A 19,176-nucleotide genomic window follows, 5' to 3' on the forward strand; every position below is an offset into this window, starting at 1 on the left:
TGGATTAGTTCAGAATGTGAACTTGGGTGGAGTGGGAGCATCTGTCCCTCCGAAGAGACAAAACATGCCCAGAGAATTAAGATGCTTTACTTGAGAGAATTGGTAGATAAAGGCTCATGATGATCTTAACAAGATTTTAACTCTGGGAGGTAGTGAGGTAAGCTTCCGGTACTGCATCAAGTTTTCTGTTGTAGATGTTGAGTAAGGACTTGGTATTTTCCCAAAAAATGTATGGCAGGTCGGGGGGAGGTTAAGGTTTGAGTAATTCCTCACATGGTTGAGGCTGAGGTTCTGTGATGGGTGCTATGCAGGATGCAGGCTGGGTGATCAAAATGGTCTTTTCAGGAGTGAAATGTTGGGATCCATCAGATCAGCAAAACATGGCAGAGCTAGGATTTGTGCAGCTCCAATTTAGGCAACCAAAACTGAGTTAACTAAATTGTGCCCCACTGAATTTTGCTGATGTCTTGTTTTTCAATCTTCACCAGAGCAGAGTCGCTGTTTGCAGGCCCAGATCCCTTATTCCTCCTTGGATGTTACTGAGAATTGCACAAGAACTGGGTGGGTGGGTAGGTGGGGCTGCCCTTCTCACAGCCAGTCACGCCAAACAAAAAGCAGAAAATCTTTTGTTTCTATTTGTCTGGGTCATAAATCATAAATCATAAATCATCCATTATGGAGAGGTACTCAAAAGCTTGGAATATCTGGCTGCAATAATTCCGATCTTTCAAAATTTATTTTTAGTTTGAGGCTAAATGAAAACAAGATTTAAACAATGAAAATGGATTTTTAATGGCTAGTTTAGGCGAGGAGATTCCAGAATTTCAGTTCTACCCTTAGAGAGTAGCTATTGCATGAAGTTGATTGTTTGAGTTTGTGGGGTTTTTTTGTTTTTTAAACATTATTGTATACCATATTTGCATTAACATTTCTGCAGGAGACTTAGGAGATACCATTTGAGGTATTCTAGTCATTAATGAAAGGATTGCTGTTACATAATGTCCATGGAAGTATCTTCTGAAAAGGCAAATTTGAATACTCCAATTGGCACAGTTAGAAAGGATTTTCCCCTGACGGTCATTTATCAGAGATTTAGGGTCACATTTAATTGAGAAGGGAAAATTGGGAATGAGAAACACTTCAATTTTACAAAGACAAGATGTGTCAGTTTCTACCCATGAGCAACTGTCCTTTATGTTTTTTAACTAACTAACTAACTAAAATAAATAAATAAATAAAATGCAATCCAAACAGCCCTTCCCCACCAATATCTAATGGATGTCAAGCTGTGAATTGTTGTCACCCTCTATTGTTACGAGGATGTCATGAATTCATGGAAAAATAGTACCTGGATGAAGACAGAAAGCATTTTGTGAGTTTCCCTGAGGAGCTTTCACAACTGTGCTCCCAAAATTGCAAAAATAAGAAAAAACATGGGGAAAACTGCCATTGAATTTTGGTACAGATTTGCACAGAAAAAACTGTTTTGTTACAGCAGACCCATAAGGGAGGAAAGTTCAGATGGAAATTCTCAAACCACCGTAAGTGTTGACTCTTATTTGGAGAGCTTGACCAACCCTTTGCTGAAGGTTTGAGATTTCTCTGCAGAGCTCAGAGGAACTGGAATACAGTCATGCAAGCAGAAAAAGCTTAACTCCCCTGTTTGGCAGAAATTTCACAGGTACCAGAACAGGGGAACATTCAGCAGCACTCAAATAAGAAATTAATATTCATAGATGATGGGTATTCATTATATTTTAATTCGCTTTGCTGGCCACTATGTCACAAATACAATGGCATCATAGGGGAGAAGAATGACTTTAGAATTGGAGAAATATTTGAGAGACACTCCGCTGTGGCAGTGAAGTTTTTCCAACGTTCCAAAATGGGCACACCAGGAAGTGACAAAACATCATGTTATTGTGGTATGATTAATATTATTTCTGAACAAATTCCTCTAATTTATCTTTTTCATTGTAGGAAATGATTTATTGGTGTTATGGTGGGAAAAGATACTTTTTTGACTCAGTTCCCCTGCTGTTTTGAGCAAATTTTGAAGGAAAATAATTTTGTGAATTGTGGTTGGGAAGTTGAAGGCCAAGAATTAGTGATTTTTTTGACAATTCATCTGGATGTTATAAAATGTCATTATTTTCACAGAAGATGGTGTTCATAGCAGTTTGCAGGTATTTGGACACTTCCAAATGTTTCATGTTGAGCACCCCAATATTTAAATACCCCAAAGCAATCAGTGGTTATAAAAGGTCTTTGCACGCATGAAACTTGTGCCTGAAGCTGTGAATCAACTCAGTGATAACAATTTAAGGATTAAAGGTTTGGTTAGGTGAAAACTTCACAAATAATGAACTCATCTTGTCACTGAACTGAGAGAGGATTGGAGTGAGCATTCAAGTCTCTGTCTGCCAAGTGTTTCCCCAGAAAAATGAGTATTTGACAAGGCTCCTCCACATGCAAGGAAATGAGTTAATAGCATAAACCAGGACACTGATGCAGAAAATGGAGCCCACCAGGGTGGGATGTTTGGAGTTGTTATTCTAATCTGGTTTGCTATTTGAAAGTTATTAATGTTTAGTAGCAAAGAATAAAAAATAAGCTAGTAATAATTAATATTGGAATGAAGAAAGGCTTTGTGTTTGGCCCAAATCCAGATTACAAGACTTTTTGGGAGTGCATGGCATTGCAAAAAGTGTGCTTTCATTAAAGCCAGTAGTACAACTTCATAAAGTGGTTTTTAAAATCCTAGCCCAAACTGTTTGCTGAGCATAACCAGAAAGCTTTGTGTGTCACAATTAGTCCTTTCTGCTTTCCACCTTCATTCCATGAATTTATAGTTCTCTTTGTGACAAAACAAATCCTTAGCGTGAAAGTGACTGTAATATAAGCAGTGCTGGTTTATGACCTCACTGAGCAAAGCGAATAGGCTTAGGAAGTTTATTAAAAAGATCAAGAATAACGTTTCATGAAAAACTTGTCTGAAATTTAGAAGTTTAAGGTTATTTCTCAAAAGTAATTCAAACATTTGATGTGTAAGTTAAGGTACAATGGCCACAGTGAAATGCTTAAAGAGATACCGCCCTTCATGATGTGAATATTTGGGATTTTCTAAACTTCTGATCAATTTTTTGTGAGACAAATGGCCATCCAAGAGTATAGGTATCCCAAAGGAATTTTTCTGGGGGAATTCTTATACCTAAAGCCAAACTCATGAAGCACCAAGGTGCCTAGAGCTTCAGGTAGCTGCTTAGTGGGATTCTTACAACTCTGGCTACAGAATTTCTATCTGTCTGTGAGGTACTTTGAAAATTATATTCGTTGCTTACTGGAATCACTGGATTGGTGGATGCTTCCAGAAATCTGGTCTTGGGTGCTACAGGAACCTGTGTGCTGTTTGCTGCACTGCCCTTGAAGTGCCTGTTAGCACTGGGAGCATAAGGAAGTTCAGAATTAATTATGTTTGGTTAATACCATATCATTATGGTTTTGTAGCAGCTTTCTCAGAGGTTCAGTATCTATCCCATGAAAAAACAAAGTGCTTTTCCCACAGAAGTCCCTCCTGAGTTATGAAATGGCAGCAGAGTGCTGGATCTCTCCCTGCTGCTGGAGGCTGAACAGACAGCTCGTGTTGCTGTTCCCTGAAAACCTGGGCTTGCATATGGAATTCATAGTTTTGGTGTTACCTGATCCATGCCCAGAGGGAAGGCCAGAACTCAGAGCAAATTCTGCCTGACCACAGCGCTGCTCATCTTTCCAGCCACAGCATTAGTGCATGGGTTGGGGTTTGAGGTCACAGCACTTTCCTGCAGGACGTTCAGGTGGAAAGCATGGCTCAACTCCCTGGGCTGTTTGAGGAGAAAAAGAGGAGGTGAAAGAAATATTTCTGACCATGTTTGGCTCTCTGAGACACTGGAAGGTAAAGCTACTGTGATTAGGGGCCCTTTGGGGAAAATTACTCTTTTCCTGGGATTGCGACCCTAAAGGTGATAGTGAGTGCTGCCTCCTCCTTCAGCCCTGAGCCTGAGCAGAGGTGCCTGCAGGAAAGCCCAGAGTCAGGTGCCTGCTCAATATCAGCTGCCAAATATTTTTTATGAGGTTGCTTCTGGCTGCTCCCTACCTATGCTATCGTCTTGCTGAGATCCCTTGGTACTTCCCTGAGCCAGCACGGAACTCCCTGGGTCTCCAGGCTTGCAGAGGTGTCTTCCCATTTCTGCTTATTGTATAGTGGAAAGAGGATCCTAATTCAGGCAGGCTGACTCACCCAGCCAGAGCTGCAGTCTGACGTTTGACAGGCTGCAATGCCTGAGGTAGGTGGTCTGAATGCAGCCCTAAATAAATAAATAAAGACCTAGCATGACTTTATCAGAGACATTGAAAGAACAACTTCTCTAAGCATTTGTAGGCTCGAGTCCAAAGTATTCACTCAGATTTTCAGCGTGCTGGTTTTATGTGGTGTCATTGCTGGACAGATACTGTGAACTATAAATATAATTTTATGCTTATGTTTTTGCAAGTAAAGCCTAAATGGCTGGGAGGGGGTGCCTGACCCTGCACTTGGAGCAGCACAAAGAACAGAGGAAGGAACACTGTGAGAGACACAGCACAGCAGAGACAAGGGGGTCTCAGTCTGTGCAACGCAGTCGTGGCTGCTGCTTGAAACGCAGTGCAGGTTATGTTTCCTCCATCTCTGTCCCACTGCCATCACAAACAGGGGCTAAGGATTATATTGCTTTGCTGAATCTAATAACAATAATAAAAATATTTTTATTACTATTATTATTAATTATATATTATTATAAATAATAGTAATAATAATTATTCATGATTATTAATTAATTTGCATATCCACTCTTTCCATCCTAGATATTCATTAGTTTTCTGAGTATTTCTGGCCAGAACAGAAATTTAGCTAAACCCTCTGATCACTGGGATGCTTTTCCTGCAGAAGAGCCAGATTCCCTACCTTTCCCCTTGGCCCAGGGCCTGAAAACCTGAGGCCATGCATCAGACCTTGGTCCCTCCATTGGCAGCTCTATGAAACCTGTCAGAGACAGCCCGAGCACAATTTTTGCACATGATGAATATGGATCTTTGCTGCATCTGGCAGGCTGCAACAATGAATGCAGGAGACTGTCGTTAATAGATAATAAAAGCAGAAAGAAACATTAATGGGAATAAGCTTTGCTTTTGCTGGGACTGATTATTACTTTTCTGTTCTTGGGCTGTGACTAGATCGAGCTGCAAAGAGCAGCTACCAGTGCTGAGTGCACGCATGTGTTTTGTTGCTGGCTGTTTTATAATCTGAAATATTTAACCATGACATCTTCAAAGTGCGACTGTGTCATACATCCTCATACACTAATAGATTTCAAAGATGAAGAGCCTTGCTGCTTTATGTTTAGTCATGCCTTCATCTATAAATTTATGGCAGTATTATGGTTTAATGAATTGAACAAGTCCCAGAACAACAACAAAAACGCTCTTTTGTTTGAATTTAGATATAGCGCGCTTTGTTCTTCAAACGAGTAATAAAACCAATATGTTTCTTTAGTGGTAAACTTTGGGGTAACTTCATCTCACATTACTAATGAAGCACTTGGGGAGCTGTGTGTGCACATGTACACATGTGTGTGTGTGTGTGTGGTAAACGGGTGCTTTCAGTCGTGGTGTTGGCCCTAGGCTGAGCATTCGTATTCCGATAGCGATAGGCAAAGCTCCCAGAACAGATGGAGCAGAGTTCAGCACAAAGGTTTAATCCTATCAGGATGATTCCTGTATGGCCATCTGGATAATCCGGTGCACAAATTCAGTGCCTGTTAAAAGTACAACGTAGGCCAAGATTAGCGTCACAGATTTTCCACTAGACTTGTTCATATTTGACTTTATGATTCTCAGACTCCAGAAATTGCATTAGAGAGCCTGTGATTTGTGAGAGAAATCAGATGAGGAATAAGAACTCTTAGGGTACTTGAATTTCCCTTGAAGAAACTGGATTGCAGGCACTCCCTGTCCCTGGCAGAACTGCTTTGTGTTTCTGCACGGGTTGTTCTTGTTTCTGAAAGACGATTACTGTGAGCTCTCTGTTGTGGGCAGACTTTCTCAGTTCTGTTGAACAAAGAGACCCCAGCTGAAAATTATATTAGTTGGATCTTGTTTTTTTCAGGAAAACAAATTCTTTGTTTTCTGTAGAATCCATCTCAGGTGAATTTCTGATTGTTGTGCTGTGTAATGTAGTTGGGGGGGATTAATTTGAGGGATGTGGGGTTCTGTTTTTTTTTTTCTTTGTGATAGTGAAAGATGTAATAAAAATGTAATTGATACTAGTATTTGGTTTGGCAGTGAGAATTTAGATTTATACTGAATTTTATGTTTCACCTAGAATAGTTTCTGTGTATCACTAACTGAACCTTGCCAGTGTGGCCGTAATGTGCCAGTGGGTGTTGGAGCATCAAGGCTCAGCCTGTTGTGCTCTGGATGCTGAGCCTGTTGCACCTTACAGGATTTTGACTAGTCCTGTGCTGTGACTCTAGGGAGATTTACTATGAGGGATTTACTGTTTTGTTAAGGTGCAGATGGAAAATGAAAATGAGGAAACAGGACAGGGTTGGTGGTAAAACAAACTAGGAATTTTGAAATTGTACCCACCTGCCCTTCTGTTGAGTTGAGGTTTAGCAACGCAGTAAACACAGGGTTAACATTTAGCAAATATAAAATTCTTTGCTGGATCATGAAGAACCAGTCAGTTAAATTAAGTATGCTTTGGAGTATCAGAACTATGCAGAAGTGTTTGTTTTGACAAACTTTTAGGGCTGATTTATAGTATTCATTTTGGGCTTCCATTTGCAAGGTTGCCTCCATCCTCTCCCAGAAATTGCATCAGTACAACTATTTTTAAACTTCAGTGCACTTAAGCAGATGCAGTCTCCTTTCTGAACATGCCTATTGTTTTTAAAGTAGTCATAGTGACTTAACTGGGCTCCATAACTTCACAAGGGAAGTTGATGGTGGAAAGGGATTGAAATTGCAATGGGAAAGGCAGATACAATTTTTTTTTCACTCTTTAATTAACAAAATTTTGGAGCCCATACTCAGATACAGCAATCCCATCCATGTGTCACAGCTCAGTCCCCTGCATGGTATTTATTGCCTTTGGCTTCCACACAATATTCATGTTCCTCTGCAAGTGGCACCATGGGGTGGAGGAAGGGCTGGAGGAATAGAGGTGCATTAATCTGGAGGCTTGTGGTAAAACATTTATCTCACTTGGGGGTCAAAATATGTTTGTGCATCCCTGGGGGAGCAGAGCAGTCACTGTTTGGTGTTGAGGTCTGAGCAAACCCATCCCCTGTTGTGCAGCTGGAGGTGATGCCAAGATTTGAAAGGCCCTGTGCAATATTCTTGGATGTCTGGTTTTCCTCCTGACTCAGTCTGTGCATCCCTGAGCACCTGAGCTGCTCAAGAGCACAGGGAGTGCTGAAGCTGAGGGGCAGGCACTAGTTTAGCAATGTTTGGCCAAAGCCACCTGCAGCAGTTTCCTCATGGCTGACTCAGATTCAAAGTCCTGCAGTTCTGGGGCAAAAATGATGAATGCAAAAATTTGAGCTTAAAGTCAGCCCAAAATTTCCTAGGAATAAAAAAATCAGGGTAGCACATCAAAAAAATTGACAATAAATTAGGCTTCTTGAAATATATACATTTAGAGAGAGTGCAGATATATTTCTCAAGAAGAGGAAAACATGTATTTTTTATATATATAAATGTTTAGGTTGAACTATCTATTTAATTTAACATAATTTTAAGTGGGTTTGTAACATTGCATTTTTCTTGGGGAATTTATTATTTGCCAAACAGACATGACAGACCTTTCTTTGGAGGTCAAGTTTTACTGACTTGCAGGGAGATACTAAGGACTCTGACTGTTTTATTAATTTTTGGAAAGTAGGAGGTAGCTCCTAAAGTAAAACAAAAAAAAAATAACCCAAATAAGCAAAGAAACTCCCAGAACTTCCTCTGTGATGTGAAAGGGTTGAAGAGAATGAATGAAAATACATTTCTTGCAATCATACAGAGATAACTAAATTATTTTTTTATGGAAATGTTGTAAGTAAAATACAGAGCAGATTTTTTTTTTGTAACAGGTCTCTCATTATTCTGGATTGCCTCCTTTTTCCATGCAGTCATTTTTCAGGCACTGATCAACAACTGAGAGCTTTGGAAATCATTAAGGAAAGAGAAACACAGAGGACTCCATGAAATGTAACTTTGCTAGCTGAGGCATCAGCAAGGATAAAAGAGAAACACTGGCTTAAGTATTGATTGTAGGTGGAATATTATCCCAGGTAATTTACATTTTCATTTCCCATTAATGGGAGCCGTGCATCCAAAACGTTCAGCAAAAAATCACAGCCAAGACCTTTAATTTCACTACTGGAAACCAGAAAAAATGCAACCTTCCATCCCTTCCTTTCCCTTCCCCCAACCTGGAGGGATTGCACGGCGCGTGTATTTTTGGTTCAGTGATTTCACCCAGTGCAGATGTCATGAAGGACCGGGAGGAGGTTGCCATTTTTGGCAGGGTGCTGTAATCTTTAAGGCTTGCATATGTTAAAACCCCAAATATCGAGGAGCAGGGCATCACATCCTCGTGCCTGTGTCGCACAAAGCTGCAGGAGTTATCTGCTCCAGGGGGAAACCTCTGCTGCCCTGTTTCCTGCCCAGCAGCTGCTCATTGTCAGCAGAGAATGGGACACGGAGCCGGCTCGAGACGCAAGAGGAAGGCAGGAAGATCATCACTTCACCCAGATAAGCAGCAAACACATTGTTTAGCTTAAGAGTGAAGATTTAATGCTCCAGTAAAATACATAAAAGCTCCGCCACATTCCCTTTCCCTGAAGTGTCCTTTGGGCTGGTCCTGAGGACTTTTCCCCATCCAGGCTGGTTTCATAATCTTCAGTTGCTTTCAGCTGCCTGTGCTGGATGCCAGCCCCAGCAATGCCCCACACACCAGCCTGGAATGGCACCACTGCCTGGGCAGACAGAATTTTTAGGGTTCAGGCTTTCAGCATGCTCAGAGTAGTCAGCAGCTGACAATTCCCACTTTTCAGGAAAGAGGATATTATTTAGGGGAAAACAAAACCACCCAAATCCCAAACAATTTCCCTCCCTACTCCACAAAACAGCCCTGCTCAACCCCTCAAAAATATTTGGTTTATTCTTTTAAATTGGAAAAAATTCCCAGAATTAGTGCTGAGTCCTGGGGCCAAGGTGTTGGCGTTGCTGTGTTGGCTGTGCTGCTGCTGGTCCTTGTGTGAGGCTGGATGAGCCCTGCCCTGCACAGGGGGGTCCACAAGTGACCCAAGGCTGTTGTGAAATGGGAGCCCCAGTTCTGTATCAACTGCCCAGCTCTTGGGAGCTTTTCACAGGGCCCAACTATCTTAAAAAATGGAGTTCCTTATCCTGCAACTTCTTCAGTGGGGTTTTTAAGCACTTGCTTGAGTGCTTTGTTGAATCACAACTTCCATAAGTTATGGTTTTGAGTGCTTAAAACTGATTTGTGTTGATATTCTGAAAAGTCAGTCGTTTGGTGAAAGCATTTAACGGGTTGCAGGATCAGACCCATAAACTGTGGGTTAATCTGTGGCTCATTTATTTATTTAGCCTGGAATTAGGTTTTACCCAAGGAAAAAAAAAGGAAAATTAAATTAAATTCCAGATATTTTCAGTACTTCCTCTAAGATGAGACATAAATTCCCTGTTCCTCTTAATTCCCAGTTTTAACTGCCTTTATGCAACTCTCCTTGCGTGTCACAATACTCTTAGAGAGAAGAAAAATAAAAGCATGTGCCCTATCCTTTAAACTCCTGTTGTGATGCAGCAACTGTTGTCAGAGCCTCATCTATGGAATAATAGAGGATGAAACCACACTTCACGATAAAAACTGCAGGCAAGGTCATTCTTACAGTCACCAGCACAAACTGGATATTAATCATAGAGCAAATACATTTCAGAAGCTAAATAGGAGCAGTCCCAGAGCCCTGCTGATAGCTGTGCATCCCACTAATTCACCTCAGTGAACATTTACCTCTAAGCTCAATTAACCCTTATTCCAAGGCCACCCATAAACTTTGTGGTAAATATGTTTTTTTCCCTCCGGCCTCTGTTTTCTATCAGTGGAACAGATCATGTCTGTTGGAGGATAAAAAGCTATCTCTGTTTAGAAATGCAGGTCCCTAATTAAGAGTATGAAACGTCCAGTGTGTGTTTGTGAGGGGCTGGAGTTGGTAGATTATTGATTCTGTAAATTCAGATGCTCCTGAGGCTGTCTGTTATTTCTTCTGTCATCAGGTGCTGTTTGAGGCAGGTAGAAATGCTCAGGAGGCAGGTGGGTGGTGGTGGGGGAGAGGAATTTCCTCCTGAAATTGCCACACAAAGTTGGTTGTTAAATGTGTACAAGAAGCTAAGAGGAGATGTTGTTGCTGTTGTTTAGTTATTATTATTATTATTATTATTATTATTGTTATTAGTATTATTAGTACTGTTATTATTCTCCCTGCCAAGCATTGTTCAGAGGCAAATTGGAAATGTGGTAATTAGGCCCTGACTGGTAGTGTAGTGCTTGTGTCCTGAGCCAAAGTTCAACGCCCTGAAATGAAATTTAAACCAATTAATCTGTTAGATTTTTATCGCTTGTCCGTGTTTTCTCAGCAATTCCCTCAGCACGTGGCCTTTGATCAACTCTCATACAAAAGCTAAAATGTGTGCCTGCTGCTAGCAAGATGGGGCTGACATTAACATGGCACTCATAAAACAATCAGAGCAGTGAAGCCCTCAAACAGACAGGGCAGAGTAATATTTAATAAAAGCGCACACATAATCTTCAGAATTAGCATTTTGTGCCTTGCAGTACCTTTGGGAGAAGAGCTTTTATTTGTGGAGTGATCATTATTATAACAAAGAAGAGCTACCTAATAATTTCCACTTTAACTCTGCAATATGCCACGAGCGTTTCTGAACCATTATGCTAAACTGTGGCGGGGTAATCATTTTATTGTCACAGTTTGAGGGAAGAAAAATCCCTGTGTATCAGTAGCTGGGAAGTGTGGGAACACAGGAACACACTGCAGCACACAACAAAAAACTTTTCCTTTTTTTGCTCCCCATGTGCTGGAGTGGGTACCTGCCATCCCTTGTATGGGAGGTGATAAGATTTTAACAATGTGTACGTTGAGAAAAATGAAGATTTCATAAGAACGTTGTTTTCCTTGGAGCCATTAAGATTTTTCCTCATAAATCCTTAATGTTTCTTGATAGAGCCCTTAGCTTTGAAGCCAGTGGCAGATTCCCAATGGCCTCAGTAAGTTTGGGGTGGCAGAATCTCCTCTGCCACCTCTGTGTGTGAGCCTGGCCCTTGGGAGCAGCACGGTGGGACTGTCACGGGTGGGCTCTGACTTGCCCTGGTGCTGTGCAAAGAAGGAGAGCAGCTCCCTGAGGCTCCCAGCCCTCAGGCCATTTCAGCAGGAGGAGGATGTGGCCACATCGCCCTCAGTGAGGAGCTGCAGGTCCTGCTGCAGCTGCAGGGAGATGTTTGGTTTTCCCTCAGCCCAGCTCTTCTGAGAAAACACAATCAATGTGACTCACACCGAAGAGTCTGAAAATCCTGTCTGATAGCTGGGCTGCCAAACTCTTTGGTTCTTATTGTAGTTGGCTTCCAGCTGTTCATTCAACAACAACAAGAGAAAAGTTTACATATGCAGGAATGAGCAATTATTCTTTTTTTTTTTTGTTATAATTCTTCCCTGGACCTAAAGTATGTTCATGTTATCAATCATGTACACTTCACTGCCTTGATCAGGACTGGTCTAAAGTCCTTCACTGTATTTTTTTATCAGTGAAGCTTCAGACTTGGACTAAAAACTCTTTTTCTACAGAAAAAGTTAAATTTTATGTAACCTTTTTTTCTATTTGTTTTAAAAACACCATTTGAGAAATTATGCTTTGGGGTTACAGAAGGGCATGAGAAGTGATAATATTTTGAAACAAAACATTTTGTTTTTCTTGGAGGTATTGAAAAGTGTTATAGTTAATTCCAGGTAGAGATTCTGGAACATGGCATTCTGAAAAAAAAAAAAAAAAGAAAAGTTCTGTATTTTGGTTTGTCTTCTGACCAAAACAAAATGTAGAAAAATCAAGGCCTCTAGTGAAAAGATTATTCTCCTAGCTCTGTTTTCCTAGGGTTGCACAGAAGTAAACACCTTCCAGACAGTGCTTTGAAAGTTGCCAAGTGATTAAGAGCAGAAGTATGAAGAGCTGAGGGCCTGAGCTGGCCAGACATTTGTACCAGGGGCAGAAATAGAGCTGAGGTCACTGCCTTGCCCCCTCCCAGTGTTACCTGTGGTGATGCTGCCAATGGGACCCAATTCCATCCTCCTTGGTGCTCCAAGCAAAGGGCCTGGGAAGGACAAAGTTTTAGACAGACCAGTGTCCTGAATGACACTGGTTATTGCAAATATGTCATTGTATAAACACGGTTTGTGCCCTCAAAAACAGGTAGCAGTCTGGATGCCTCCCTCAGCACGTCTTCCTTGGGATGCAGCCCTTCAGAGCCACTTCCCTGGCTGGGCAGCAGCTCCTGCAGCCCTTCCAACCTTTACAGACACTTAAAATAAGAGAGGTTGTGTGGGGAAAGCTGGGGAGTCCCTCTGGTTTTTGTGACATGGGAAATAATGAAATATTTTGGGAATGCACAGTGTTCTTGCTCCATCTCAGGCTGGGCCTGCAAAGGGCACCATCCTGCCCTGGTGATTAAACCACCAAGTCCTGACTTTTTATCCTCAGAGGAGATGTCCTGGGCTATTGCCAGCAGGTTTGATGAGGCACTGATTCAGCGCAATTTTTACATATTTAAATAAAGTGCCATGTGCTGTTGGTCACAGTGGCTTTGCAGGTGAGAGTGTCCCAGTGAAGAATTCACAGCCCCAGCTCAGCAGAGAGCTCTGAGTGTCTGCCTCAGTCCCCCTGGCTCCCATGGATGGGACTTATCACATGTTTGATATGAAGCAAATACAGTTATAAAATATTACAATCAAATACATGAGGCATCACAGACAGGGCAGCAACTTGAACCTCGGAGTGCAATGTAGGGAGCACAACAACAACTTTTTGGTGGGGTCCTGTAACTGCACTAGAATATCTTGCATTCACTTTAAAGATTACTTAAATCTATAATTTTCAATTGTAGAGTCATTTATGTTGGGAAAAAACTCTAAGATTGAGTCCAACTCTAAACCCAGCACTGCCAAGCCCACCACTGAACCATGTCCCCAAGTGCCACATCTACATGGCTTTTAAATACCTCCAGGGATGGTGACTTCCCTGGGCAGCCTCTTCCAGTGCTTGACAACCCTTTCAGCAAAGCCTGCATATGTTTTCTGTTAATGGCTTATGGTCTCAAATAGTTTTTATTCACTGGTATTTAGGAAAAAAAATGTTGCTTGTAGTCTTTAAGAAAAGTAGCTCATTCTCTGACACATGGGAAACTGATTATCTCTGGGTTTTATTGTGGGGGGTATGTGTCCACAATCAACTGGGAATACTGGAAAGGGTGTAATTTGGGAGTGACTTTAATTTTTATTTATGAAAAAGTTTGATTCTGTGAAAGGGTTAGATGGCATTTTGAAAAGCTGCTTTCACTGTAAATCTGTTGCTGTGAGCTTGGCTGAAGGAAAAGCATTTGCTTTTGGACATCTCAGTGGTTTTTATGCACAGTTTTATGCAAGTAATTTGAATCCAAATTAAACATATTGAAGTTACTTCTGTGCGCGCGCTACGTTTTCGTGACGGTAATGTCAGGATGTTTCTTTTGTTAGCTCATGTAAAAGTTAATGGCTGTGCTCTGCCAAGTTTGGAGCAGGGTAATGATTTTTTTTGCTGCCTGTTTGTGTTTTTCCCTGGAGCTGGCATCCCCATCAGCTTAAGTAGTGGAAAAGTTTGTTCTGACACTTGCAACCTTTTGTAGGTAGGGCTGGGGTCGGTTTGCTCCCCATCTGTGCCTGCCACCACCAGTGGTGTGAGGCTGGGGCAGCGCTCACAGAAACACTGCTCAGGGTGACTCAACTGCTCCTTTTCCAGCTCCCTCCTCTTCCCAGCTCCCCACCCACCCTCCCTGCCCAGGGGCTGGGGGGAAGGAGCTTCCCAGCAGCCACACTGGCTCTCACAATCAGCTCCAACCAACCAGAACTTCACTGAGGAATCATAAAGATGCACTGGGTCTCTTTAGCACTTTATGTCTGGAGCATTTTGAGTTAGGCTTCTGTGAATTAATTAATTTCCTGTCTTTACAATTAGAAGAATTTAGGACAGGGGCTGTGCCTCATTAAGTAACTCACTACATTGCCAGGCTGAGTAACTCATGGGGGTAAGGGTTTTATGCTGGATGGTGCTAACACACAGTGGTTTTAATATCCCCATCTTCCTACTAAGTCCTTACCTGAGGAAGTGCCTGAGTTCTCTTCCTTGAGTACATCATCAAATAATCAAAGTTACAAACCAAATTAACAGCTCAATCAGCCTTTCCATCAAGTAGCAATTCACAGCCAAATGGCACCAACCCTAAATTTGGGCAGTGGTACCCATTCCTGAGTTTGCAGTGCAGCCTCTTCCCTCTGGCATCATATCTACAGGAAAGAATAATTCTTTCCAGCACTGAGGTTGGCTGGTGGAGTTATGCTGCTCCTTGAACCTGTTTTCCATGAATAATGAAATTGTTGAGGTACCTGCTTTACTCAAAATGTTATCTAACATTACCAATGCCATACTCTCATCTCATGCAAGGAAAAGTTGGTAGCATCTTGGGTGAAGTTGCTTCTTTCCATCAACCTGTGCGACCACCCTGAGGCTCCACAGCAGAGTGGAGGAGCAGGAGTGGAGTTACCCAGGGCTTTCTACCTATTTTTACAGTAATGTTATTTCTCTTGCTTCAGCACTGTTAAGTTCCAAGGTGCCCCTGTGCTGCAGAGGAGGAGAATTAATATGTGAATGTTTATACTGCCCCAGCCCACCAATATTTAGACTGCTTCTGCTTACAAAATCTTAAAACAGAAGCTCTTCATCCAAGATTTGAGCAGCACTTGAGTTTTCAACATCCTCTCAGAGGCTCTGAGTAGACACAATGCCAAGAAAGTGGCTGTGAGACTCCATGGATATGGCAAAATGTGTTGCACACACATCTTGTTTATCCTGTAGATGCAATACAACTGGAATGACTGGATGGCAGCTGTGGCTTTTGGTTGTGGGGTGTTGTTTTTTTTTTTGTAGTAGCCAAAGCATTAATCAGGGCAGCATGGTTTAATACTGAACAACCTGGATCTGATTGCAGAACAGTTAGAGAAATGCTGAGGGTTACACCCTTTTTTATTTTGCCAATATTTTCCATAATATTTATGGGAGTTTCCTTGGTGAGTTTGGGTTCTGATGGATAATAAAGCAAGCTTACTGGAGATTGTTTTATTAACTTAGGTCTTGTGCATTTCATATACAATAAAAAAAGGGATGTGTCCTGATTTCCAATTGGTCTCTGCCCATCATGCTGTGATTTTTTTGCTAATGTAGAATTAAAAAAAAAAAAATCTTTTTTTCAATGCAGATAATAAAACCAAACAGAAATTAATTAAGGAAAAAAAATGCTTCCAAAGATAGAATTTGAGGTCATGCATATGTACTACAAAGAATGTGATTTCTGAAATCTTTATGTTAGTAAGGGGGGGAAATGAAAGCTCCTTTTATTTTATTTTTCTCACGTCTTCTATCATTAAAATCCAGTTCTAACAGCAGAATACTTCTCTTTTTCATGTGTGTTGAAAAGCAGCTACACCATGTATCAAAGCCATCAGTCCAAGTGAAGGATGGACTACAGGAGGTGCCACTGTCATCATCATAGGAGACAATTTCTTTGATGGGTTACAGGTCATATTCGGCACCATGCTGGTTTGGAGTGAGGTAGGTGTTGTCTCATAGCTAATGTCTCACAGCTTTGTCTCCTTGTAGCCAGCCTGTCCTTTCTCTGGGCCACATGCTAAATCAGCAACAAATGTCGACACACGAATCCTTGCCTTGCTCTGTTTTATGAAAATAATTAGTCAAATTTACCTGTGGCAGGAACCCATTATAGCCAGGGGAATTTGCATCTTCTTGTGCTGGCCCAGAATTTAGCTCAGTGGGTTTTATTCCATGGAAAGGGGAGGATAAAGGCCTGTGTGAATAATTCTGTGTTTAGCACTACAATAGCTAAGGGCCCACAGGAAACAAACATTTAGGTGATCCCACTTTCCAGGGAAACTGGCTGCTGGTAGCTGCAGCTCAGTGAGATGGAGATTGCAGAATTCAGCACCTCTGAACAGCATATCCCTAAAGCCTGGATACTTGCTGTAAATATCATTTTCATAGCAGCAAACAAATGCACTGTGTTGTATCCACAGTGGACTCTTCATACCTAAAAAGGGCCCCTGTAGTTTCACAGGAACCCTTTCCTTGTTTCTTATCCCCTTTTTTTTTTTTTTTTCTGTTGTTATTCCTCCCAGCTCCTTAAATCCTTTCTTTTCCCAGGACATAATTAATGGTGGAGCCGGACATTCCCCAAAAATCTGTGGAAAGTTAAAACCCAGGCAGGTTTTAACCCCAATGGCCATGGCCATGGCTATAGAAACCATGGCCGAGTTCCCCCACTGGCACAGGGAGACAGATCCAAGGAAAGGTTTATATTTTGAACTTAGGGCTTTCCAAAAGCATTTTTGAAGTTTAATAAGAAATTGTAATTTTCATTATTTTAATACTGAAAAAAACCCCCAGCCTCCCTGAGATATCTATGCAACACTTCCCAATGGTGAGAGGGTTTTCTGATGCTTTACCTTACATCCTGTAAATCTTAAATCAACACCACAGCTTAATTTATATCCAGCACATTCCCCCTACTGATTCCATGGCACATATGGCAGCATTTTTTCCATGTGAAGAGTATTCTCTAATGTCCTTCACTATTCTCTCTCTCTCTCTCATCCTTCCACTTGAGGACAAGTGTGGATGAAAGGGCATTCCAGAAAAGGAGAGATGGTAAATGAGCCCTATTCTGAAGCCCTTATGTGATCATGAAAGTGCCCCCTGGGCCCAGTGTAAGCATTTTGTGTGTTAGTGTTGAAGCCATTATGGCTGCAGACGTTTAGCAGGGAAAGGTGAAGGGGCTGGGAGGAAACTGCTCCGATTCTGGTGCTGCAGAATTGGATCTTTCATTATAAATCTTGATTCTATTTATTAGTGGAAGCCATTAATTGTCAATTTCTAATCTCAGGAGACTGAGTGCTGGTCAAAACATTGTTGCTGATGTTTGCAAGGCCTTGTCATGGAATTAATAATGTTAGAGGAGGTCCGGACTGAAGCCAGTCTGTTGTCTGGGAATGCTGCAATGGGCTGCAACTCTTTCACTGCCTCCCTCTTACAGAACAGCTTCTCATTTCATAACCTATGAGAGCAGTCAAAAATCATATAGGAGAAAAAAACATTCTTTCTAAAAGAAGCAGACAAACACGGTAAACAAGTGCAGAAATGCATGAGCTGAGTGATCCCTAAATAATAGTGATCTATAAATAATTCAAGTTACACATACAAGCCACCTATGAAGTACAAAATAAGTTCTTTCATTTGCCTTCCCATTTCTAAAAATGTCTAAGGAATTTTCAGTACCCAAGAAGAACATTTTTGTTTTACTTTAATAGAGTATAAAATTGAACTGTCAAACTCTGAATCTGAGTCCATTACAAAACTGGAGCAGGCTCATCCTGAGTTGCCAGTAAGGCCCAGTTATGAGCAAACTCAGCCAGGTTATTTTGTCATTGAATTCTGGACAAATTTTAAAGTTCATCCTGCTGTTTCATGGATCCAAACAAAACATAATTTTAACTGGGCTTCAGAAAATCCCAAACAAAACCAGATATGCAGAGACTAAAGAAAAAGAATGAGTCTTGCAGAGCACTTTCATGTGGATTTTTCCAGCTTCAGTTTCAGCTATAATTGCAGGTGGTTTGGGGGATGAAGTCTAATATTGAAATTAAGCATCATTTTGCTACAGACTTTGCATGGGACCTTGGGCAAATCGTATAATCTACTTAAAGTTCAATTCCCTTTCTCTAAAACAGTAATAAGATTAGTCACCTTCTTTGGAGAGGTGCTGTGAAGGTAATTATCATAAAGGTCCTATATTACTCAGACTTGATTATAGCAAAATCCATGTAAATACCTGAGCTGCATGGATATTTAAAATATAAATCTTACCCTAATTCAGAAGTAAAGTTAAGAGTCAAAAAACCCCAAACAACTCCCTTTTAAGAGTGAATTTGTTGCTGTCAAGCAGCATGTTATAAATAATTTGAAATGTAAATAATATATTTTTAATTTATTTTACGTGTATTCAAGTTTTGTAATTGAAATATTTATATGCTTGAAATGGAGTTGACTGTGTTAAAAAAGGAGTTTTAAAATGGTTTCTGAAACACATATTTATTATTTAAACATATATTTTAGCTGTAAACACTCTAACATAATTGCAACCTTTCTCAGCCAGGGAGAACTAAATAAAAACTTAATTTGTCACATTAATTTTGAGCAGAAATGCAGATACCCTAAGCCAGTAGGTTCAATTAATCCTTACCTCCCATATTACTTTAGAAAAATGACTTTAAAAGCCCTTGGTATTTTTAGAATACAGCAGAATGGGCTGTCTAATGCCTTTTTCTTTCCAAGGGACTTTCGTAACCGCCAAGCAAACAGCGCTGCTCTATCGTGTGCACATGCTGGGTGTGCTCAGAGCCTCCCAGCAAACATTCTGTGTGCCAGACAGGCTCTGCCGCCTGTCTGTGCCGTGCACACTCACACAGAGCTGCAATTGGGGGGTTTCACCAGGTTCTGGGTCCCTGTGTGGTCACAGATATTCCAAATCAGCCCTGCTGATAAGAACCCTTCTTGTTTCTCTCTCCCGTTGGGGTGCTCAGACTCTAAGAGTCGACTTGCAGGGCAAATACATGATTGTGAAGACAAAATTAGTTTCTTATAAATATTCCACAATATTTGCTTAAAATGAACTATTTCTTCAAACATTTTCCTGCCAAGAACATTCCT

The 19,176-nt window shown here is 41.1% G+C and overlaps 1 protein-coding gene across 9 annotated transcripts in view; it reads left to right on the top strand.

Moving 5' to 3' along the window:
* The window catches only part of EBF1 (EBF transcription factor 1), a 266,089-nt gene that overhangs the window by 181,785 nt on the left and 65,128 nt on the right, over positions 1 to 19,176 (top strand). For 5 of the 9 annotated variants that reach the window (XM_064724844.1, XM_064724848.1, XM_064724846.1 and 2 more), the window contains exon 9: positions 15,875 to 16,008. In XM_064724844.1, coding sequence (XP_064580914.1) covers positions 15,875 to 16,008 — 134 coding nt within the window. The remainder of the gene's footprint in view (positions 1 to 15,874; positions 16,009 to 19,176) is intronic. The other 4 variants (XM_064724845.1, XM_064724849.1, XM_064724847.1 and 1 more) reach the window with 1 other exon arrangement.

Source organism: Zonotrichia leucophrys, chromosome 13, assembly GCF_028769735.1.
Source record: "Zonotrichia leucophrys gambelii isolate GWCS_2022_RI chromosome 13, RI_Zleu_2.0, whole genome shotgun sequence".
Classification (NCBI taxonomy): Eukaryota; Metazoa; Chordata; class Aves; order Passeriformes; family Passerellidae; genus Zonotrichia; species Zonotrichia leucophrys.